This window comes from Pteropus alecto, unplaced genomic scaffold (assembly GCF_000325575.1).
Source record: "Pteropus alecto unplaced genomic scaffold, ASM32557v1 scaffold101, whole genome shotgun sequence".
NCBI lineage: Eukaryota > Metazoa > Chordata > Mammalia > Chiroptera > Pteropodidae > Pteropus > Pteropus alecto.
Window position 1 is genome coordinate 3,949,295 of NW_006432945.1, and position 24,599 is coordinate 3,973,893.

At 36.9% G+C, this 24,599-nt stretch overlaps 2 protein-coding genes across 6 annotated transcripts in view; one reads left to right on the forward strand and one right to left on the reverse strand.

The window, feature by feature from the left end:
* The window catches only part of VASH2 (vasohibin 2), a 32,454-nt gene extending 28,213 nt beyond the window's left edge, over positions 1–4,241 (forward strand). Inside the window, exon 9 of the mRNA XM_006907714.3 lies at positions 2,194–4,241. Within this exon, the coding sequence (XP_006907776.1) occupies positions 2,194–2,263 (70 nt within the window). The 3' untranslated portion in view covers positions 2,264–4,241. The remainder of the gene's footprint in view (positions 1–2,193) is intronic.
* A 2,848-nt stretch (positions 4,242–7,089) lies between these two features.
* On the reverse strand, positions 7,090–24,556 carry ANGEL2 (angel homolog 2). Of its 5 annotated transcripts, none has more exons than XM_006907715.3 (9): positions 24,306–24,556; positions 21,836–22,161; positions 17,435–17,691; positions 17,063–17,132; positions 15,468–15,889; positions 14,469–14,595; positions 13,996–14,053; positions 9,242–9,405; positions 7,090–7,853 (listed from the first exon to the last, which is right to left on the reverse strand). In XM_006907715.3, the coding sequence occupies exons 1-9, from the start codon at positions 24,362–24,364 to the stop codon at positions 7,702–7,704; spliced, it is 1,635 nt and encodes a 544-aa protein (XP_006907777.1). In that variant the 5' UTR covers positions 24,365–24,556; the 3' UTR covers positions 7,090–7,701. The 5 variants fall into 5 exon arrangements, with proteins under 5 accessions (XP_006907777.1, XP_015441688.1, XP_015441686.1 ...); XM_015586202.2 differs by lacking the exon at positions 24,306–24,556 and adding an exon at positions 23,902–24,199; XM_015586200.2 differs by lacking the exon at positions 24,306–24,556 and adding an exon at positions 23,835–24,199.
* Positions 24,557–24,599: the final 43 nt, after the last annotated feature.

The following is a 24,599-nucleotide window of genomic DNA, read 5'->3' on the forward strand; positions in this document are numbered from 1 at the left end:
GGTTCGGGGGACCCTGCAGGATTTCCTTCCACTTAACCGCTGCTTTTCTTAAACCCCGTCTCACACAGACACAGACCAACTTGTACGTTCAGCCCCAGGGTGTGATATCGCCCCCACCTTAGTCTCCAACATGCTGTCATCGCTCTCTGGTTTTGAGGCTTCTTGTGGCTTCCCTGACGTCAACATCCAATCCAGCTGAGCTCTTCCACTGCACTGAGGCTGCCTCAGGGTGTGTGAAAGACTCATGGGGTGCCTAGCACACTAGGAGATGGTTCTCTCTCCCCAAACTGTCAAGATTTAGGGAGCGGTGGCGAATACTAGTCGTATTTCCCACAGACTACCTTCTCTCTGGACCCACCACCTGTCCTCCCCAACTTAGCCTCTCATCCCCCGCTCTGAACAGCCTCTGTCACAGCTGCCCCTGGAATGCAGGCCCGAAGTTGGGGTTCAGGGTAAAAATGGAATTAGACCATCAAGCAGTCACCCTAGTTCACCCTGGATACATTGATGTGACAACAAATGAAGCTGGGATTATCGGTTCGTGTGCCCCTTTCTTCCTTCCACCAAGTGCATGAAAAGAAAGTCCCCTCTCCCTCTTCTCCTAAAATAGAAGGCGGCCTGAGGGCCTTTCAAAAGGAAAACCCTTTGATTTCTTTTCCTTGTTTGGACTGGGGAGGGGTTTGGAGAAATAAATTGTTCAGTCTAAAATAATCCTGGATCTGATGAGAGGCTCTGGGCAAGTGCGGACCCGGCTGAATCATCATCTTGGTGCTTGTGTTTCCTAAAAATAAATCCCTTTGCAATATTCTAATTATAGCCGGGGGAGCCCTTGGAAGAAGCCGCTCCCCACACAATAGCTCATCCAGCTCTGGCCCTTGGAGTTGCTGGCAAGGACTGAGCAGTATTTCTGGCTGGGCCCCGCAGGCAGGTGGCATGCTGTGATAACCCACTTCTCACCCTTGCCAGACCAGGAAGTGGCAGCCAGTGACACTATGAAAGAGGGTTTCGTCTTCCAGGCAGTTCACCAGGCATCTCAGTTTAACTCATTTCCTGCCAGTATTAGCCATTTTTCCCCTCACCTAGGTTCTGGGTACCTAGGGGGCGGTGGGAGGGGAAAGTTCATTTCCTCTGGAAGCCCTCAAGCCATGTCCTTACAGAACTATATTCAGCTTCCCAAGTAGGCAGGTTTCCCAAGTGGCTTTCAGAGGTTAGGTAAAGTGTCTCCTACACAGAAGAAAACAATATTCTTCCCACTTGTCGACTCTTAGAAAGTTGTCATGGTGACTTGAATTCCTAGCTTAGGACTTCTCTGTTAAAACAAAAAAACATCCCACCATAAGGTAACATAATGAAGCCCTATCAGCCATTTACACATTAGTGAGAACTTGACCAAAGTTTATTGAGAGGTTCAGGATATTCAACCATGGGGATCCATGGATGAATTTACTTGAGCCTGCTTTCAAGTTGTTCACAGTCTCTGAGGCAGGCACGAGGATTATGAATCTGCAGGATTCTTGAACAGACGTACAAAAAGAAATGCCATAGGATACAGAGCAAGGAGCAGTGGGTTGTAAGGGAAGGAAGTCAGAAGTGGCATTTGGGTTGGACCTTGAAGGGATGACAAGAAGACATGGGGTAAGGGCATTCCATAGCAAGGTGCGGAGGCAGGAGTGGCTGTGGTATCGTTCTCAGGTGCTTGGCAGGATGCTTTGTGTGGAATGCGGGAGGACAGGGGGCAGTTTGTCTGCGGACAGCCTCTGGCTCTACAGCTCGCTAACCATGTGACTTTGCTTTGAGCAAGTTCCCTAACTTTCAGTGTCTCTGTGCTCTCCTCTGTTAAATGAGTAGTAATAGTATCAATCTTACTGTAGTATATGCTACTGTTTAGACCCTTGTAAGGTTCAGGGATACTGGGTTTCAGTTACAGTGTGACCAAATTCAGGCTCAAAGTTGGAACAAGTTCATTCGGCAACCCGTGCATTGTTTTGAACTCTAGACTGAAAGCCTGTTAAAATGTTCCTTAAAACCTAGAAAGGTGGACTTAAGAACAAGAGGAAGAGTTGGGAACTAAGGCTGGTGGCGGGTGGGGCAGATATCAGAAGGGTTGGGGAAACTGAGCAGAGGCCTCTGAAAATATTAAATGTTCTTTCTCCAACCCATCCCCTCCCCACCACCTTTCTCTTTCCCCCTCAGGCCGGCTCTGCCTGAAAAGAAGACTGATCTCAGCACTCTGAATGAAGTGGGCTATCAAATCCGAATTTAAGGCAAGCCATACCAGCCAGCAAGAGGGCTTCTATGGTGCTTCTCTCTGCACTTTACCCAGCATCTTCAGGAGGAACTGTAACTATTTATTAAGAACTCGTGGATTTTATTTTTAAGGATTCACTTTGAAATAGAATCTGAGTGGGTGGTAACAACTTTAGAAAATTCACAAAGGAGGCAACCAGGAAAAGGCTAGTCACACACCCCGCTGGGGTTGGACTGCCTCCCCTCCGGATAGAAAGGATAAGACCCTAACTGTAGCTTTATATTTTCCGACTTACCTACATTTTTTCACTTGCTTTGAACATTATGTTCATTATCTCCTCCCTTCCACTTTTGATATAGTAAGGTAACTCAATCAGTATTAATGTTTTTGCAGCAATAACAGAGGCAAAGATTGGTGGGGTTTTTTTAAGCAGTCAGTATTACCTCAGCATCTTGACATCAGATATGCAAACTAAATGGTGTTTTGTTTTTTTTATATTCTATTTGTATTATTTCCCCAGTATTTCCCATGGGGATCTTCACAAAGTTTGGAACTTTTTCCTGGTGCATACACGTGATGAGATTTAAGGTATTATATGCAAATGTTTTGCTAAAAAGCACTGAAATTCTGGCAATACGGGAAACCATTTTCAGAATCTTAGAGTTACTTTTTTCTTAATCTTTCTTAAAACATTCACTAACAGCAGTTTTTGTTCTTTCAAAACGAAACAAAAAAGCACATTAAGAAACTAGTCTATGTTCTGTCATTAACATTTAAACTTTGCAGATTTTAGCAAAAAAAAACACAACAAGCTGTGCGCTATTATAAAAATTTAGCAGTATTACAATTACCTCTGACAATAACACACTCAGAAAGGTCTTGAGAAAGAGATAACCTTTCTGTTCACATTTTGCCTGACTTTTAAACTCTGAATCTGGCCTTGATTCTGATTACTATTTGAGACATGTTCTGATGTCTTATATTAAGACCAAATGTGGTGTGATATGAATTTCCAGTACCTGGCTTTTTGGTACCATTTCATGACACTTAGGGACTGGTGTTGGAAAAGGCAATGAATTAGAGAAGCAGTACCTTTTTTTAAATGGAAAAATCTTCAAGTAAAATGTTAGATCTTATAGAGTGACTTAGTCCATGAGGCACAGAATGACTGTCTGGTCTACAGTTACAGTGTAACTTCCGGCTGCAGACCACACAGAATAACAGCATATCAAGTCTGTATGTTATCAAGAGTACAGCTTCTATTTCATTTGTTTGTCCTAGTAACCATGCAAACCCATGAGACCAAAAGGCATATTTAAGTGAAGTCTGCTAGTCAACAAAGGTTTAGTCTCAGTGCTTCCCCTCTGGCTTTCTTTGACTGAAGGGGATTTTAGGAAGGGAGTAAAATAATAAGAATCTGCTCATTGAGATTCTTGACCTACGGGGGAGAGCAAAAGGACTTCATCCTTCAGCCATGTGCACACGAGCCCACTTTACCCTAAAAACCAGTATTATTACTGGAAAGTACTGTTTCTTGAAAAAGAAGGAAGTCTAATGTCCTTTACATGAATAGGAGCAAGTAAGTGTACATCTCAATTATAGTCAAATACAGCATAAGTTAAAAATTCTGAAGGTAATCACTTTCTTCAAGTTAGCAGAGTTTAAAATGAGTTGTCTTTGTATATCCTCATATGGCAAACCCACGTGTAGCCTCATGGCCACGTGTATTTAGATATTTGTAGTAATTGTTCATTCTCATTCTAATACTGATTCTTCTCTAAAAGATATATAAATATATATGTGTGTGTATATATATATATCTTGTTTATCAATCTGAAATTTTATTATATCCAATAAGTAGACTGCTTATAATGTTGCAGTTACTCTAAGAGCTTGGAATAGGATTTTCCAAGCATTACAGAGGTACTGTCCCAACTAAAATAAAGTCAATAGTTGCATAGCCTCTTGTTTCCCACCAAAAAAAAAAAAAAAATATAAATTGTTAGTGACCCTTTTTTTTCCCCCCAAAAAAAAAAAAAAAAAAAAAGGAACAATAATAGGAATACAAACAGTTTCTAATATACTGATGTATAAGCCTTAAAGCTGCCAAATGGCTTGATGATTCAATTAAGTAACTTAATTTCTTCAACGCAAACTTCTCGGTTTTAAGATTCATTTTCCCAAAGCAAGAGTTAGTCACAGGAACATGAAAATTCATTGAAAATGTTCTTAGTTGTCATTCTATTTTAATGCCTATGGAATGTTAATTTCTAAAAGATATGGGAAAGGCACCAAACTCCTAAATTCTACTGCAGTAATCAAATGATTAAAGCAAAACAACAAAAAAACACTATGACATGATTTACCACCCCAAATTGATTTTTAAACTGGCTATAATTCAAAAGATTGAAAATAAAATTATGAAATGATTTGAAATCTAATTTGAAAGTTATTAATGCAAGAGAAATTTGATGCTTAAGCCATTACGGCAATATATGCAAAGTTTAAATGATGACAGGAATCTTGATTTTAGACTACGTGTTGTGCTGTTTTGAATACACTTTGTTTCAGAAAGCTGTATTTAGTATTTTCTATACACTCTGAAATCATGAGCATTTCCCTTTTTCTAAGTAAATTATTTCATAAGGATTTTATTAATAGATATTGGTAAATAGAACTTTGGAAATCTTAATTCAGTATTCTTACTATACCCAAGGCTTTTGTAAACTATAGTTTTATGTACAACCTTGTACAGTTTTTTTGACATACAATTCAGAATCTTGTTTATTCTCCTGGACTTTGTTCTGGCCAATACATTTTTTTTAAATCTTTAAGAAAAACTGTGATTGTTTTAGTGGGTATTTTTCTAAGTAAATGAAAACTTGTATAATGGTATTTTAGAGAATGCCAGATAGTGCATGTTTCAGGTTAATGTTTTTCTCATCACTCGTATGTTTATACAGCATGGGAATTTAATAAAACCATCCTGGAAACTTAAGGATTGTTTTTCTTCTAAAAATGTAAGATGGTGTAATCTTTTTTTCTTGTCTTATTATATACTTGTCCTAGTAAATTAATTTATCACTCTCTCACACTTGTGTTCTTCCACAATTTTCAGACTCTATATTAAACATCACTCTATTTTGACACATCTTAATTCACTTACATTTTAGCATCAGCCTAAGTAATAAAGGCTGAAAAGGGTAATGAAATAGTTTAAAACAAGCAACAGGCAAGCTTACACAGCTTAGTATGCCTACCACAAAACCTTCAGGCACAGGTATACTAGTATAAGAATTTATTAGGTAATTTACAGGTACAAAGTGCAAATGATGACATCTGTTTCCCCAATCCCTTGAACTCTCTGGATTCTAAGTTCATTTTTTAGGAAAGCAAAGGGTTAAAAGCTGACAGTTGCTAAATTAAAAAAAAAAGATAAGCTTTCAAACATGCATATTATCTTGATATCAAAAGGTATAGTCAACCCAAAATTTCATTACTCCACAATATCCCTTTCCATTTAAAACATGGGTAGTGTAGCACTTGAGGTTGTAGGAGACTTGGTTTCAGCGATTAGCTAGATTTAATTGCTTTTTGGCAGGTAAACACAAGGCCCCAACAGAGTTACCAACTCTTCTGACCAAAAAAGGTAGACAAGTAGATAATTAATTTTAGTGGAGCTTTAAAAACCTATGACAAAGTTACATTGACCCTTTGGCCTCTAGTCCATAAAATACTACTTCATTCTACAAGCTAAAGTAGAAAGCAGTTTTATGGATTAACTTTATCAAAGTGAAGCACATGAAAAGGGCCTAAAATCACAATATATTAATCAGGATATAAAAAACTAAATTTTCAGTTTTTCAGGGATGTGTTTGTCAAATAATGACCTTTATATAAAGTTATTTGTTAATAAATTCATATAACACAAAAGAGTAATTGATGAATTTTCAGTTTTCTTTCCCCAATACTAAAAGGGGATAATTATACTATCTGTTATTATTTGATGACCATATCTGCTAATTTGAATATATCATAATATTCTGAAAATTGTGACTAGAAAATAGAAAATCCAAAGACTATAGTTAATACTGTAAGTAAAAACCTCAAAAAAGTGAGAAATTAAACATTTAAAAGTTTACAATTTTTACTAGGCAAATCCTTTTAACCCCACATGCCTTTTTGGCACAGTCATCTGTGTTTTTCTTTTTCTTTTTTTAAATAATGATAGTAAACATTTTAGTACAAAACCTTTTAAAGTCCAAGACTATAAAGTAACTACTGCTTTCTACTTTAAGATGAAGCATTAAGAAAATGCTTATTTATAAAAACTTTTATAATTCAGTCTAATACAATATAAAATTACTTAGTAAAAATCACATAATTCTTTGATTCCCATGCCTAAAAAGGAGGAAATTTTCCCTTCGTGTTTTAAAGTTTTTGATTTGAACACTCATATAGAGCCAACTGCAGAATTATTAGACCTGCTCTTAATCACTTTATAAAAAAATATCAGCATCATCTCATCCCGCTGCATCATGATAAAAGAAAAAACATTTTAGAAACAGAACCACTAAAAACAGTTAAAATTACTACTAAAGAGTATTAGGTCTCCAAGTTGGTATCTCCCCACTAGAGTTTTGCTGGCTTTCTCAAATTTCTGAGACAAAACAGAAATATAGCTGCCACTTTGTTCTAAAGACAAGTTTCCTAATAAATTTCTACAGAGTTGGTTCACTAAAATAAAATCTCTTAAAGGCATAACCCCAAGCTCCTCTCTCTTAAGCATTCTGTAATGGGGTGTCTGTCCAGGATGGAAAGAAAAAAAAAAGAGTGCACTTCGTAAAGTATTTATTGTGATGACCTATAATTCCCCAACAAAATGCAGGTATATTACATAGCTTGGGATAGTAATAAGATGGATTAAGCAATTTGTACGATTTTAATAAGCATTATCGAGCCCCCTCAGAAACAAACTAAAATGGTTGGTTGGACACTTGTGAATGACCCAATGAATTCTGAGATGAACTAATTAGGTCTCAACAAAAATATGGTTCTCATGGCTTTCGGGAAGAGAAATGAGTTGTGGTTGGCAAGAACTCAGATATTTTAGATCCACTGTAAAACTTGCCAAAAACATGAAATTCTTTACTAAGAGGACTAAAGAAGATGCAATATATTTAAAAATCACTGTCAATTTTACTGGGATTTAGAATAAAAAATATATACAAATCTTTTACAATAAACAGCATTTAGATCTCACTTGTCAGGAAAATATTCTTTCATTAATAAAAAAGAAAATTGTTGTAAACTTGCTGCTTCCGATTAACATAACCTCTTCAGAAACACTACAGCGCAAAAATAAACAACATGCAAACTCTTAAGAACAACTTTACATTCTTTGAAAAAGAATATAAATTGGAAAGAAAAGTACGTATGTAATCAAAGAAGAGTCAGAGCTCAAGTCTGAACTTAGCCAATAAAGGCAGGTGATCTGAAGAGTTGTTTTCATTTGGAAGTCCATTGACAGTCCATAAATCTTGTTCTGTAAGAAGTGACAGTCTACCTAGAAGTTTCAAGCCACCAACCAAAGCAACTTCAGCTCCTGCGTTAAAGAAACACATACCCATTCAGTGAAACTGTATCAACAGGTTTTTGTAAATTAATCATATAAGTCTTTTTTTCTCTAAACAATGATATAGAACTTGAGAACCCTCTGGAAGTCTAATATGAAAGGTTTTGGAATATGATTAAATTTTTACTGAGTAAAAGCTAATTATAATTCTCAACTACACAGCAGTTTCAGATCCTTGTGTTTTTCTATTGCAGATATTTTTTCTAGTTCAAGTTCTGCAAATAATCTTTAGAAGAAAACATCAATGTTATACCTAAGAATGTTTAGAGTAATTTGAGATTGACAACTATGTAAGAAATTCATCCATCAACCATTTGACAGTTGTATAATACCAAAGAGACCCAGCCATAGCTAAGAAGGAAGTTTATAAGGTGACTGAAGCATAAACTAGCATAATTTGGTCCCAGAGTTAGTACCGCAAAAGTAGAGTAAAAGACATACTCTTAATGTTAAAATTAGAGATGCGGGTCCGTGACACACTTCCGCCACCTAGTGAATATTTACGGCACAACAGCTACCAGAACCTTAACTACAAATTCAAAGTAGCATATTTTGTAGAGTCCATCCCTCCAGTGGGGAGGAGTAAGCCATTTCCTGAGTATTACTATTAAGATTATCCCTCAGCAGAAAGGAAAGAACAAACAAAAGGAGAAAAAAAAGTAGCTCCCCAAAAAAAAGGAAGAGAAAATGAAAAAAAACAAAACAGCTGTCCACATTTGGGACTTCCAAAGTTTTCTGAGTGGCATTTTTTGCCTTTCAGATATATGAAACCTCATTTTCTTTTCCACATTAAACCCTTTGGTTAATATTACAAGCCTTACTTTCATTGAATCATTCGAGGGAGTGTTTTATTGCCTTTGCTTTTTGAAAGCTCAGTCATATTACAGACTTCTTTCCAGAAAAATCCAATATTCCAGAGTCAACATGACGAAACTGTCTATTGTTGGCAGTATAAGCAAGGTGCTACAATGAAGGCAGCATGCCTTAGTAAAATTTAAGTACAAACTATTATCATGTTGCTGTCACAAGAAAATAGTAAATTTATGGCAAGCAAAACCAAAGAGGGCAACATGAAAGACCCAGAACTCAGAAGGTGACTGGAATTGGAGGGTATAGCTGAGGATATATAATTCTTAGGTAATAATTTGCTTTAAGGTGTTTTACTGTCTGCATCTTTTACAGGTGATTAACTGATTTATTCAAATACATTACCGATCTGTCAAATATATTACCAATCCAAAAATATTTTTAACTAGAATCTAGAACTTCACCTAGATGCTGAGCCAACTTTCTCAACTTCAGCCTTGAGGTTTTGTTATTGTTCTCAAGCAGAACTTAAGATTACATGCATTCTTTACCTGGCTGCTCAGCAACATCTTCCTTTTCAGCAGAATAGAAAATATAATCCACGGTTATGGCACTTCGGGAATGACAGGTGGTCACTTCTGGAATTCCAGTGTCGGGAAAATAATGTGAATAAACAGATGACAAGCTGAAATGGTGCTGTAAATTTGAAGATAACCTAAATTGAAAAGAAAAAGTACTTGGCATCCAAGTTTTTCATGATTTATAATCCATGCTATTAAAGCACTTTTTCATTTAATTTCCAGACAAAGCCAGACATTAGGAGGACAAGCATTATTTAAATAGACGATATAACAATCTGGCATTCATTTATTCATGCAGTGATATCCTTAACCCATTAACAAGGCTGTGAAACATGGGGGAGAGGGGGAAAGCTCAATAATTAACATACTATGATTTTTTATTAATTATAACATATTTGATAGCCTCCATTTACTAATAAAAGTATTCTAAATTTACAAGCATACCTTGTTTTAGTGCAGTTTTATTGTGCTTTGCAAATGTGATTTTTACTCATTGAAGGTTTGTAACATCCCTGCATTGAGCAAATCCATCAGCGCCATTTTTCCAACAGCATTTGCTCACTTCGTATCTCTCGTCACATTTTGGTAATTCTCACAATATTTCAAATGTTTTCGTTAGTATATCTGTTAGGGTGATCTGTGGTCCGCGGTCTGTGATGTTACTATTGCAATGGTTTTGGGGTGCCGTGAACCGTGCCCGTGAGATGGCCAGCTTAATAAATGTGTGTGTTCTGACTGCTCCACCACCCGTCCATTCCGTCTCCCTCTCCTCGGACCTCCCTATTCTGAGACACAACATTGAAATTAGGACAATTAATTACCCCGAAATGGGTAATTCAAATGAAAGAAAGAATCGCACATCTCTCACTTTAAATCAAAAGCTAGAAATAGACCTCCCTATTCTGAGACACAACAACACTGAAATTAGGACAATTAATTACCCCAAAATGGGTAATTCAAATGAAAGAAAGAATCGCACGTCTCTCACTTTAAATCAAAAGCTAGAAATGATTAAGCTTAGTGAGGAAGGCATGTCGAAAGCCGAGACAGGCTGAAAGCTAGGCCTCTGGGGCCAATTAGCCAAGTTGTGACTGCAAAGGAGAAGTTCTTGAAGGAAATTAAAAGTGCTCCTCCAGTGAACACACGAATAAGAAAGCTAAACAGCCTTGCTGCTGATATGGAGAGTTTTAGTGGTTTGGATTAGAAGATCAAACTGGCTACAACAGTCCCTTCAGCCAAAGCCTATCAAGGCTGAGAGGAGTGAGGAAGCTGCAGAAGAAACGTTTGAAGCTGGCAGAAGTTGGTTCATGAGGTTCAAGGAAAAAAGCCATTTCTACAACATAAAAATGCAAGGTGAAGCAACGACAGTGCTGATGTAGAAGCTGCAGCAAGTTATCCAGGATAATCTAGCTAAGGAAATAAAAGTAGCTACACTAAACAACAGATTTGCACTGTAAACACAACAGCCTTCTATTAGAAAAAGATGCCACCTAGGACTTTCAGAACTAGAGAAAAGAAGTCAATGCCTGGCTTCAAAGGACTGGCTGACTCTCTTGTTAAGACGTTAATGCAGCTGGTGACTTTAAGTTGAAGCCAGTGCTCATTTAGCATTCTAAAAATTCTATGGCCCTTAAGAATTATGCTAAATCTACTGTGCCTATGCTCTATAAATGGAACAACAAAGCCTGGATGACAGCACATCTGTTTACATTGTTTATAAAATATTTTACGCCCACTGTTGAGGTTGACTCTCTTGTTAAGACGTTAATGCGGCTGGTGACTTTAAGTTGAAGCCAGTGCTCATTTAGCATTCTAAAAATTCTATGGCCCTTAAGAATTATGCTAAATCTACTGTGCCTATGCTCTATAAATGGAACAACAAAGCCTGGATGACAGCACATCTGTTTACATTGTTTATAAAATATTTTACGCCCACTGTTGTGACTTACTGCTCAGAAGATTCCTTTAGAAATATTACTGCTATTGACAATGTATCTGATCACGCAAGAGCTTTGATGGAGATATACAATGATTCATGTTTTCGTGCCTGCTAACAGCATCCATTTTTCAGCCCATGAATCAAAGAGCAACTCCAATTTTCAAGTCTTATCATTTAAGAATACAATTCCTAAGGCTATGGCAGCTACAGGCAGTGACTCCTCTAATCGATCTGTTGAAAGTAAATTCAAAACCTTCTGAAAGGATTCGCCATTCTAGATGTCATTGAGAATATCTGTGATTCATGGAAAGAGATCAAAAATTAACATTAACAGGAGTTTGGAAAAAGCTGACTCTAGCCCTCATGGATGACTTTCAGTGGTTCAAGACTTCAGAGAGGATGTAACTGCAGGATTTAACTGGTGGAAATAGCAAGAGAACTAGAATTAGAAGTAGAGCCTGATGATGTGACTGAATTGCTGCCATCTCAGGATAAAACTTGAATGGATGGGGAGTTGCTTCTTATGGATAAGCAAAGAAAGTGGTTTCTTTCTTCTTCTTGTGTTTTTTTTTTTAGTAAGAGTTGATACAAGCCAAAGTGACAAGAAAGTTGTTTCTTGTGATGGAATCTAATCCTGGTAAAGATGCTACAAAGACTGTTGAATGACAGAAAAGGGCTTAAAATATTACATCATCTTAGCTGATAAAGCAACAGCAGGGTTTGAGAGGGCTGATTCTAATTTTGAAAGAAGTTCTAATGTGGGTAAAATGCTATCAAACAGCATTGCATGCTGCAGAGAAACTGTTCATGAAAAGAGTCCGTTGATGCAGAAAACTTCACTGTTGTCTTATTTTAAGAAATTGCCACAGACACTTCAACCTTCAACAACCACCACCCTGATCAGTCAGCAGCCATCAACAAGGAGGCAACACTTTCCACCAGTAAAAAGATTAGGACTCGCGAAGGCTCAGAAAATGATTAGCATTTTTTAGCAATAAAGTATTTTTTAAGTAAGGTATGTACTTTTTTTTTAAGACGTAATACTATTGCACATTTCAGAGACTACAGTATAGTATAAACACAACTTTATATTTTGGGAAACCAAAATATTCATTACTCACTTTATTGCGGTATTCTCTTTATTGCAGTGATCTGGAACAAAACCTGCAACATCTGTTAGGTATGCCTGTATAGTTTTTGTTGTTTTCAAGAAAGAAAAAGTGGCCCTTAGGAATCCTATTTAGAATCCACCAGACTTTTGATGTCAGAGGGGCCAAATTTTTCTATGATTATTCTTGCTATGATATATGAGATAATTTTGTACTGCATCTTAAAATAGCTTCTATAATGGTTTACATTTACCCCCTACCACAAATACATGTGATGTTACAGGTAAAGGGTTTAAAAATCATTTCCTACTAACATTTCATAAATTTTAAGGATCTTTTATGTCATGAAAGATAACAAAATTAAAAAAAAATTTTTTTGACTCATTCAACATTTACCAAACACCTACTAAGTTCCAGGCACTATGTTAGCTGAGGATCCACAGATGTTGCCCTGGTTTTAAAGAGCTCCTATGTCAATGAACAAAGGTAACTGCTTCAAAATGTCTTTACTTCCAAGTTTTAGCAACTTTTTATTTCTAAGGACTTATATTTACGATATTATTAAATGTAAAATAGGCTTCTTGCAAACTATTATCTTACTACTAACTTTTCAGTTTATAGATTTAAACTGCATATAAGCATATTGTATTTACATATAGATACTTAAAGTATCTTGTCTTATACTCCGTTTTGTTATAATCTTAGAATTACTCAAAACTAAGTTTGTTAGTAAGATTAGCTTTTTTATTAATCTTACTCAGGGAAGTTTTAACTATTTGAAAGGTTTAATCAAATTTTAAAATACCTATAAAAATTCAAAAAATTTTACTAGATTCTTATATACGAAAGAATAATTTCTCATAACAAAGTCTAGAAAATAAAGTAAGACTGAAAAGAAAGCAGATAATATAAGTGAGAGATGATTCTAATTTGGTCCCTAAATTTAAATGTTTTAAAATCCAAACTCTAAAAGAACCACAATATAAAACAATTAAGACATTTAAAGAATCTCTCAAAGAGACAAGATTTAAGTCTCCAATCTATTGTATTAACATACATCTGTTTTCAACCACAGCCTCAAACATTTGTGCTTCTCTAATAATAAGGAATCCAGGGATCTTCATCCCTCTACCTCTGATGACCTTTTCTTGTGGTTTAAGAGATAAATGTAAATAATTATCTTTTCTACTGACATATTCTCTTTTAGATTAATTCTCTTATAGATTGTTTTGAGATCCAAGAAGTCAAAGGATCCTCTTGAAATCTGAAAAACATTTTTCTGTGATCTTGACTTTTGTTTAAATATGTAATGGCAATAAATTTCAAAGAGTACTAACTAGCTGGTCCAGGCTCATGGACAAGCTGTTTTCTTTAAGTAACACTGCTTAAGTACACACTATATGTCAAATATCGAACTTTACATGCTTTGTCTCATTTAATTCTCACAACAACTTAAATTAGAGGTAAGGAAACTGAACCTCAGGGATGTTACGTTTCTTGCTCAAAGTCACAAAACTAAAAAGCAGCAAAGTCATGATTGGAACTGATGTCTATTTGACTTAAGAGCCAGCATTCTTCAGCAGCACAGAATATCATCTTCATTTTTTATCCAAGTGATTTTTGAGAAATGATCAACAAAAGTCAACAAAAGTTCACTGCTGCTTTCCAGAACTCACTTTTCAGCTGTCTCTAGGACCTCTGTCTTGTCCAGCTGTGTTTGTGTCAGATCACTGTCTGTAAGAACAAAGAGAAACATTTTAGTATTATCACTATATTGTTTTGTTCCAGTTTGCCTTAGCACGGTCCTCTTACTCTAGGAAAAGTATTTAAGACATATCTAGTTCAGATAGATACCTAGTTAAATGTTCCATCTAGAATCTATTTCGATGAGCTCCAGAACTAGCAAACGTAAAATGCAAACATTTCCAAAGTAACATGCAAGTAATTCATGCAAAGATAATTTTGGAAGTTCAACTTATAAAAGGTAAATTTAGAGCTCTTTAAAAAAAGGAATGAGCAATCAACTGTTTTTACATATGAATACATATGAATATTCATTCCTGAGATGTTATTCCTTTAAAAATTTAGTTTTATGTCTCCAGAGGGAAATTTATCAAGAAGACTGCCAAAATGTACTGCGAACACTTACCTGTCTTTTCTACTTTTGGTACCTGCTGTACCTCATACACACAGTTCTGTGAGATACCTAGGTTTGGGGGCCAAATTGGAATAGATAAAATTCTTTGTCCCCGTGAAGACTGTTCCTGGCCAGATACCTAAACAAAATTTCAACAGGTATCTTAAGTGAATAGATTTAAAATAGTTTATATATTGAAAAGTTTATGTCTTTACTAAAAGGGAATCTAAGAATGGTAGATACTATCCTTTATTCATTATATTAAGTGATTGTTTATGAAATCTTGGTCCAATACAGTTCCGAAAGCACTTTTTACATGAAGATGGCAATCTTTTCCTGTACTTGTTTTCATCTAATTTGGACATCTCAATGATCTAGAGCTTTGAACTAAGGCTTCCCTCCTTTTTTGCAACCTGCAATATAGTTCCAATTATAGAAAATACTAAGATGAACTCTTATGAAATTTTAAACTATCACTCAAAACTCAGTGCTGAAAAACTCATTTTGGTTAAATATGCTTAAATGATCTAAAGTAAACAGAAGAGAGCACAAATAAAAACACGGGATAAATTATAGTCAGCTAAGGAATTAAAATATTTTTCATTATGTAAAGGAAAATTACATAATAAAGAAAAATGAAATTACTGTTTTGCCAATTGTATTGCCCTGTGGCCAGCATACAAAATTCTGTTCTGCCACCTTGTGAATAGTTCCTTATTTATGAAGTATTCATGTCTGTCAACGTTTTTCTTTTTTTTCTTCTCCCCCCTTTTGGGTTTTTTGCTGCCTGCCAATTCCTCCAAGCAGAATGTTGCCACAAATAGATGGAAAAGATGAAATTTAACCAAGTGAATATAATTACTTATTGGTAGTTGCGGGAAATCATCACAGTTTGGTGAAGTGAGCGTACTGGACCATTGAGGTTTTCAAAGAGCCCTGTGACAACTATCTTCACGTTACAGTGAACAGAGGACTAGTCCGCCTCCTAACAGTGATGAAGTGAGCACTTACCTTTCCTATGGCCAGTCCTTCATAATTCAATTTTCCTTCCTTTATGAAACTATAGAGCGGAGAACCAGGAACAGAATTAAAGTCACCACACATAACAATAGGGCAGAAGCTGCCATCTTTCTGATGAGCAACACTGGAAATCTCTGCTAGAAGCATTGCCAATTGGGTCAGCTTAATATCACCTCGCCTTGGATTATACAACAGATGTGTGTTAGCTATACAGATTGCAGGAGAGGCACCACTTGCAATTTTGGGCTGCAAGAGTAACACTAATCCAACATTGTCTCTGTCTAACAGAGGAACATCAGGGCGGTAGAATTCCACTGGATTCACTGATAAGAGTGAAAATTTGGAATGTTTGAAGCAAATGGCACAGCCATCAGGTTTCCTTCCTGTCCGAATCTTGTATTCACAGTGATAACCTATAAAAAAGAAAGAAATTTAAAACAAGGGACTGTTTTATGCACACACATACACACACACACACACCAAAACATAGCTCTCCTAGTACTTTAAAAATGTTTACCAAAGTGTATTCTGTAAAACATGAGTAATTCAGGATATTAATAAGTGTTGGAATTAAAAAAAAGTTTAGGACTAATAGAGTTTACTGGTTCTCTTTACTGGCAGACTTGTCTTAAACATGTTAATGTGCATTATCATGCTCTCATTTCTATCCTAGTCAGTCAGTCACGACAAAGACAATAAGGCCTTAAAATAATCCAACCGCCACCTATCTCTGACCTTTTTGCCTCCAACTCATCCCCCACCGCCCTTCTTGCTCCACTCCACACACAGGGGCCTCCTCACCTGCCTTAAGCAACTCCAATCCCAGGGCCTTTCCCTTGCTATTTCCAGTCTGGAATGCTACAGGCACGGCTTGTTCATTCGCCTCCTTCAAGTCTTTGTTCAAATCTCACCCTCTCTGATCATTTTGTATAAAACTGAAAACTGACCCATTCCATTTTCCTGCTTTTCTCTAGAAAACTAACATTACCGAATGAACCATTTACTTATTTATTTGGCTTATGGTCAGTCTTCTTCACTAGAATGTATGCTCCACAAGGCAGAGACTTTTTATCTGTTTTGCTCATCGCTGAATCTCCACTGCCTAGGACATTGCATGGTGTATGGTAGGCACTCAAAAAATATTTGCTGAATGAATGAATGCAAAGTAGGTAGCATCTCACAAACAGATAATCTGTTTCTAGAAGTATTCTTTCATTCAAAGAGGTTTTTAGCGTCTATCCATTAACACTGGTAGGCACTTGTGCTACAATGACCTAGACAGAATTGTCCCTGATCTCATGGAGCCCAGGATTTTAAGGGTCTACTGGTGGGCAGAGCCAACTCCTGGAAAGGAAGCTATTAAGAGATTCTTAAACACCTTTCCCTTTGAATTAAAATTATATATCCACACAAAAGTTCCTACTTGAAATACCTCAATCTTTTCTTGACCTTTTAAAATCAACATTAAGTTTTTCAAAATTAAGATTTTTGGCTCAAATACACCACACATATTTGTTAGTAAGTTATGCTTTAACAGCACACCAATCTTCTAAAGTAAATTGGCTAAAATAAAAGTTATTTTGTACCCAGTGATTCCAAACTTGGCCTGATCTCTGTTCCATAATGATCTTCTTGAACTTCTTGCAAACAAAGTACCTTGGAAGAAAAATATGGCATGAATTAAAACAAAGAGATACAAATATGAATCTTACAGTGTTTCTATCTTTAAAAACAGGCTTCTAAAATTCTAAAAGCCTGATGAAAATTGAAGTGAAATATAAATCCTTTTTTCTTGTAACTTATAGATCTATCAAATTAATGTTTCCAAATCTGATCATCCCTCAAACCCTGGCCCTTTATCAGAAGAAATTCTCTTACTATCTAAAACTGTGAACCATTTAGTTCACAAACGAATACAACTTTCTCTTGTATGAAGAATTTTGATATTTTGCACTTACATCTGCATCAAAGTGTTTAATTTCTTTCAGAATATTAGGAAACCTAAAACTCCAGTGTAATACTGGCCGCCGGCAGTGTCTATAGAGGTGTGAATTATCTTCCAATAAATTTTGTGAAAGTATATTATAGGACATCACTGAAAAGTCAAACTTGTTCTCACTGTCTTCACATTTGGAGTCAATATTTTTGTCTCCTAGGATCTTCGTTTTTTCTTTATTATGGTTACACAGATATTCCCAATGCCTTTTTATTGTGCCTGTTAAAACATATTGGATAAAATACAAAGAATTAATAAAAAACAGACCATATATTTTCCTGTACATAAGTATTTTCTTGCCTTTTAAAAATTCCCATGGGCAATGAACAAAATCTTTTCCCCTGGGAAATGGATATGTAGCATTGAATAACAAGTAGTTGTCATCAAATTGATTAAAAGGCAGTAAAATGATATATTGACCGACCGAGAAGTATACAACAGACTTAAAGGGACCTAGCAAGTCATTCTGGAGTCTGAGAATGAGTGTTAATAAAATAAAGACTATACAGGGGTCATGGTTTCTCACTTGTTTATGGTTAAGAAGTGGCTCTGCCATACAGAAATGCTTAGCAACTTTATAACCATAATATGTTTGTATATCACAATTGGCTTTTCAATAAGATAATTTCACATATTTTTATCCCTTATTAGTAAGATAAGGTCAAGTGATAAACAAGTTTCAGAAACAACTCATCTGAGAATTTTGCTTTGCAAGTGATAAACAAGTTTCAGAAACAACTCATCTGAGAATTTTGCTTTAGACATGAATGAAGGGTGTGTAACGGCAATGCATGGAACAGTATTTAGTGTCTAGAACACTAAAGTGGAAAATGCAAACAAAATGAACAAAAGAAATCTTTTTAACGCACATCAAAGCAAAAGTTAAATGGATCATGGTTACAGAATACTGGTAAATAGTAGTGGCTGGTTGACATAGCATGTAACAACCAGGAATGTGTGATGGTTTATGATCTGCAAAGACATCATGTACCCTGAAAAAGTGAAGAAAAGATAATTGGAAAGCGTGATATTTTGCAATTATAGGCAGTCCTCAACTTAGAAATGATCACTGTATGTGTGTATATATATACACACACAGACACATACATGTCTCTTTCACCACTGATATTGCCTCTGTCACTTGACCATTAAAGAGCATACTCATACTGCCATGGAAGTCATAGAGAATAATGTGGAACTTTTATAGAATCCATGAGTTCAAACAGAAGAGAAAATAAGAAATGAGAAGAACTTGGAAAAATAGACTTGAAGATGGACTCCTAAGCATAATTAGATTATATGAAGAAAAAAACAAAAATCTCAGCCCTTTCCCTGCATGAAGGCTTTCACTTCACTGGACTACAATGCCTAAAATTCCACCAACTAAAAAATAAATTGAGGAAAAACATTCTATACACAAGAGAAAATAAGACTAAAACAAAATACACCAGTATTTTTAAGAGTAGTTATCTCTGAGGAGTAGGACTGTGGAAGATTCTCCCATATTCTATACAATGATGATAAATTTATAATCAGAATACCAATACACTCTATAAAAATGCCAATGAAATAAAATTTAAAAATACTCTATACTCAATGAGTTTAATCAGATTGCTTCCCTCAAAATCTAAATGGTGATATACGCTGCATTGAGGGAACAGAAATTTTGATCAAAGGACAGATGAGGAGATTAAGTTTTATGAACAGTGAGGTCTGAATGGAACAAGGGAGTTGAAGACTTACGATACCAGAAAGGTACTCAGAGCCTGAGAAGGGTAAAGAAAAAACAAAGGTGTAAGGAGAGAAAAGTGAGCCAAACAAAAGCCTTCAACTATTACAACATTTAGCTTAGAGCTTGTCCTATGCCCAAGAAAGGGAAGGAAATTATCCCCTTCCTTTCCTTCACTGAATATGGAGAATCCTAACCCCGAAGGCCCAGAACTAAGGCTAATTGTATTAGCTCTGCAGAGCTACTCTGAGTTTTATAACAGAATTTCTATGGGGAAAACAGAACTAATGATCAACAACTGATTCTCAAGAACTGATAATCTAGAACACAACTCATTCATAAATTGGGGAGTGCCTATGATGTTTTTAGCCACAAATCATAAAGTCTTCATATGCATACAAGATGGAAAGTCATGCAAACAAGATGTAAGCTATCACTATAAAGTTACAGCATTACCCTGATATCGCCACCACATTCAAATATGAAAGGTGAAAGTGGAGAAAACCCATTCATAGTTTCTCATAAAATATGTGTATGTAAAGGCATACAAATGCATTGAGATTTTTATAGTCCTGGCAATTAAGCGTTTGTAAGCCAATTTGTTTGGCAATTCATTTTCTAAATGACAGAGACCATCAGATTATCTAATTCATACAGTGGATTTTAAACTTCTAGAGCTTGTTCAACCTTCAGCATTACTTTTCAGGTCATGAACATCAAATCCTGGTATGCTGGGACTGGCGCTCAAATGATGGGGTAAACACATTTATCTCGACCACATTTGCTTTGAAGAAACATAAAGAAATGTGTCTGAATGCTAGATGCCCATGGAAGACAATTTGAAAACTATTGATGGAGTAAACAGTCTTTGGCCTTCATATACTTCACAACATAAATTCACACTACAAAAGCTTATATACCTTCCATGTCAGGAGGAACAAGGTGATCACAGCAGAGAAGACAGATGAATCAAAGAAAGTAAGCAATAGGCCTGATCAGGTTTTTAGGGTGCCTAATTAAAAAGTCATAACTGTGTCACATAAATCCTTCAACTACCACTTTAAAGTGATAGGCAAGTTAGCAATGCTGTTCTCTTGATTGAAAAGTATTAGTGAAATATCAGAAGTCACAGATATGGCTTAACGAAGAGCATTTTCCTTATTCACAATACCTAGGAAGAATGGACACATAGAGTCAGGTTGCAATCCAAGATTATCAGTGTGTAAATGTAATTCCCCATCCATTAAAGGGAAAACAACACCACCACGATTTTCTGAGTACCCACTATGAAGCCAACAGTGTGCTGGGCACTTTGAATCTCATTTCATCTTTGACAAGCTTTCAAAGTAGACCCTGTTTCACACTAGGATACCAAGGAGCAGAGAGGTTCAGTAACCTGTCCAAGTTCACAAAATTAGTGGAGCAGAATAGGAAGAAGGAGAGGTTCCTAAGCCCATGCTTATGTCACTATGCCACAGCTCCACCTGAGAACTACCAGATCTACAAAAGGCTAAACAAGTGTGCTGACCTGATGAACAATGAGTATGTGAATGAAAAGCACTCATGTCATCATATAGCCCTAGATTTAGATTACGGATTCTTCTTAGGAACCTAATTTTAATACCTCTAAATACAACTTTCATTCATTCAAACAATATTTGTTTATAAACACAAGCTGTGCTCCAGTACCAAAGAGATTTTTCACTTTTCAGTGCTTGGAATTCCTACTTAAAAGAGCAGTAGCGAATATTCTAGCTCTAACGTCCAAATGAGACTCACTGTGAATATTTTCTCTTGACAAACTTATGTCTGCTCCCTACACTATAGCACCCACACAATTTCTAATATCTTCAGAGGAATTATCTTCACTGAAAACCATAGCTCAGTAAGAAAGACAATTCCAAATTCTACGTAGACAATTCATGTACAGTGGGAAGGGGCTAGGACTGGCAGCACAGAGGAAACCTAGTGAACTGTTTAAATATGAGAAAAATAGAAATAATCAGCGTATTTAGAAAAAACTGTTTCTCAAAGTTGAATAAGATGTAGCACCCTTTTTAAAAAATTAAAACTTCCCACACTCTCAAGATTATATCTCTAGATCCCTGTATGAGAAATACAGATTTAATAAGCTAAAATCTTATTCTGTAAAATATATTTCATTTATGATTGTTTTTATTTTAAAGTCCTTTGTCTTATTTTTAAAAGTTAGCATTAAAAAAGTTAACATTAAAAATGAAAACACAAAATTCAATTTTTTAAATAGCTCTGTGGACTCCCAGTAATATATCCACCAATTTCTAAGGTGTCTAAGGACCTTTGTTTCAAAAATAGTGGATTTGAAAATTACTCTTAAACTTAATGTTTTAATCTAGTCCTCCATTCTTTTCTACCTTATTCTACATGCAGAGTCACTTCTATTTTTACTGCCAGATATACGCAATTAAAGATAAAAATACAAACTTATTAAAAAAAAATAATTTCCTTTTCCTAACAGAAAACTAACTACTGGCTGAAAACAAACATCGAATGCCTCTAAAACCTGCAGGAGGTTTTCTTGAGGATTAAATATGAAAGTTTCAATTAGTCTATGGCTTATGTCTACCTCTGCACCAAGATAAATATCACCTTTACCTTGGTGTTTTCTTCGTTTTGATGAAGGCTCATCTCCCTCAGAGTTCATGATGTAACTAGAGAGATGAATCAAAGATGTCTGGCTCAAGTTGTCAGGTCTCCAGTTCCAGTACTGAAACTGAGTTCCAGACTCAAACAAACAAGGTGGTCTCCAATTTAGTGAAAAATGCCTACTACTGAAGTACGGGTAAGGAGCGCGAGAATAATGTCCAGGCCACCTCATACAACTAGAAATATGTCTGTTCCAGCAACACCTTTGCAGATTCTCCCACGGTGTAGTCCAATCTCTGCCCAGACTCTTCTGGTGATGGGGTAACATGGGGTATCTAAAAGAAATAAATACACTCCTTGAGGCACCACTTTTTGTTCAGCTATCGCACATGAAATCTAAATGTTTCCTCGAGGGAAGACAATGTCTAATATTTAAAATCTGACTTCTAAATCTGTGGAGGACGGAGAGAAAGCAGCCATGATTTAACTATGAGCAGCATATCTCAATACTCTCCCTGAACAACTATAAATGGTATTCTAAACAATTAACTTAGAATCCACCAGGCTCCCGAAACACCACATACACTTCAAAAAGTCCACAGTTCAACTGAGAGATGAGTTGACCATCAAACTGGTATTCAGAATAGCTCTCTAGCATCTAATAAAACTCTGGACAAATAAAATCCACAGCAAGTTAATACTCAAATCAAATATGGAACACGTACGCTCATTACAATGAAAGCGAATCTCTCCTCCAACTTGGGTTTGGAATAAAAACAGATTTCTGAAGTTTTTTTTTTTTTATACCAAGGTTATATTTTCCAAACACTGGTATAACTAAGAAAACAAAAGCCTATCACAACTTCTCAAAACTACCTCTCTTGATAATCAGCAGGTGGTTAATTTATTTTTCCATCTTTTTTTTAAAAAGCATGCTTCTCCTAGAGGGAAATGAGAGGATAGATTACTTGCTAGGAATTCACCAACACTCCAAGCCCAACAGCACCAATTTAACCTATCATCCAAAATATCTTCAAACTTGTGTTATTATGTTGAACAGATGTTGCTCTCAAGATGTCTTAAGCACCATCTTCTTATTATACTACTCTGGCAAAATGTTAAGATTGAGAAGGACTTCTATCATTTCCTCCAGAATTCAATAAAGGTACATGTCAAGATAGTGTCAATAATATCTACTATTTCTATCACCAAAGGTAATACTGTATACTGTATTTTGTTATTTGACTTTTACATGTTCTTTTCAACAATATTTAAATTTTATTATTTATTTTTGTAGTTTATGCATTTTCCAATGGATCTCTAAATTCAACTAATTGTAAATCTTTAAAGGCATGACATGGGCAGACTATCCTGCTTTGTGACAATTCCGAAAGCCGTAGAAATTTGGGCACTTGCTCCATACATTTTCTATCCCAGTGAGGTAGTGCATGAAAGTATAATACTTGTACTACGAAACTTCTCTATATTTGCAGTTATTTATACAGATTTTTTTTTTTCTCTTAAGATGATGAGCTCCTTCAAGGCCAGAACTTTCTTAATCTTTTTAATCCCAGTTTCTTCCCAATTGCCTAGCACAATGCCTGGCACACAGCTGGTACTCAGGAAAACATTGAACTGAATTGTCATCAAGTCCCAGGGCTATAGGAGTTAAAACCAGACCCCCATAGCTTATGTAATATAGTGCTGTGCTTCCCATGTGTGGTACACCAGTCGGTTTCATATAGTACACAAACTTTTTTATATTTAACATCTAAGTGTTTATTTTAAAATGTATTAGGGAAAATACAACAATCAGTACATCAAACCCAAGATTTCGCAGATAACAGTTTAGGGCGAAGCTAATGCAGGCAGCACCTACTGAAGTGCCTTTTTTAAAGTGAGTCAATTTCAAGAAAAATAGGCAGTAAACAATACAGGTGTGAACGAGAATTTGGTAGTAATAAAGACTGGTATACAAGTGACTAAAGTTTGAGAGACACTAACACACCAACAAATCCCTGGGCGTGTGAGCAGTGCGCGCGCCTCCCTCGGGGTCAGGCCGCCCCGGGACCTACTGCGACAAGCGGCCTCCCGCGTACGGTCAGCTCCCGGAAGGTGCTGCAGAGCCTGGGAAGGAGGCGGGGGACCCGAAGGCTCGGGCGGGCTTGGAGGTGGAGAAGGGGGAAGTGGGCCGGGGATCTAAGGCCAAGCCTGGACGGGAGGGAATCAGCCCGGCCAGTGGCGGATGCGCTCGGCGCCGGGCCCCGGGCCCAGTCGGCCAAACGTCCGGTCGGCTACGTGCCGATCTCCTTATCTCTCGGGATCTCCGGGTGCTCGATCGGCCGCACTACCGCCCGGACCCCTCTTCCTGCTCTTTCGTCCCCCCAGCCCACCCCGCCCCGCCCCGGTTCTCTCGGGCCGCCCGCCCCCGCCCCTAGCCGCGCCTCCCTCGTCCATCCCGCCACCTAGCCCTACTGACCGGCCTCTCCCCACTACACAGCGGCCGTAGCCCCTCCTCACACAGCGCCACGCTTCCATCTTGTGGTTGTCCAGGTTTCAGGCCCCAGGCTTAACCTCAACCTTTATAACCGATTTAGCGGCCGAAAGCTCTAGGGACTCTCCATTACTACACCTCGGGCCTCCCGGCCGTGCTGCAAAGCATGCTGGGAGATTCAGCCTCGCTTGCGGCCAAGTCCCCATCTTGCGCCGCGAAAGTCACTGAATTGCCTCTACCCAGAATTGCGTTCGAGGAGCATGCGCAGAGCGTGTGAAG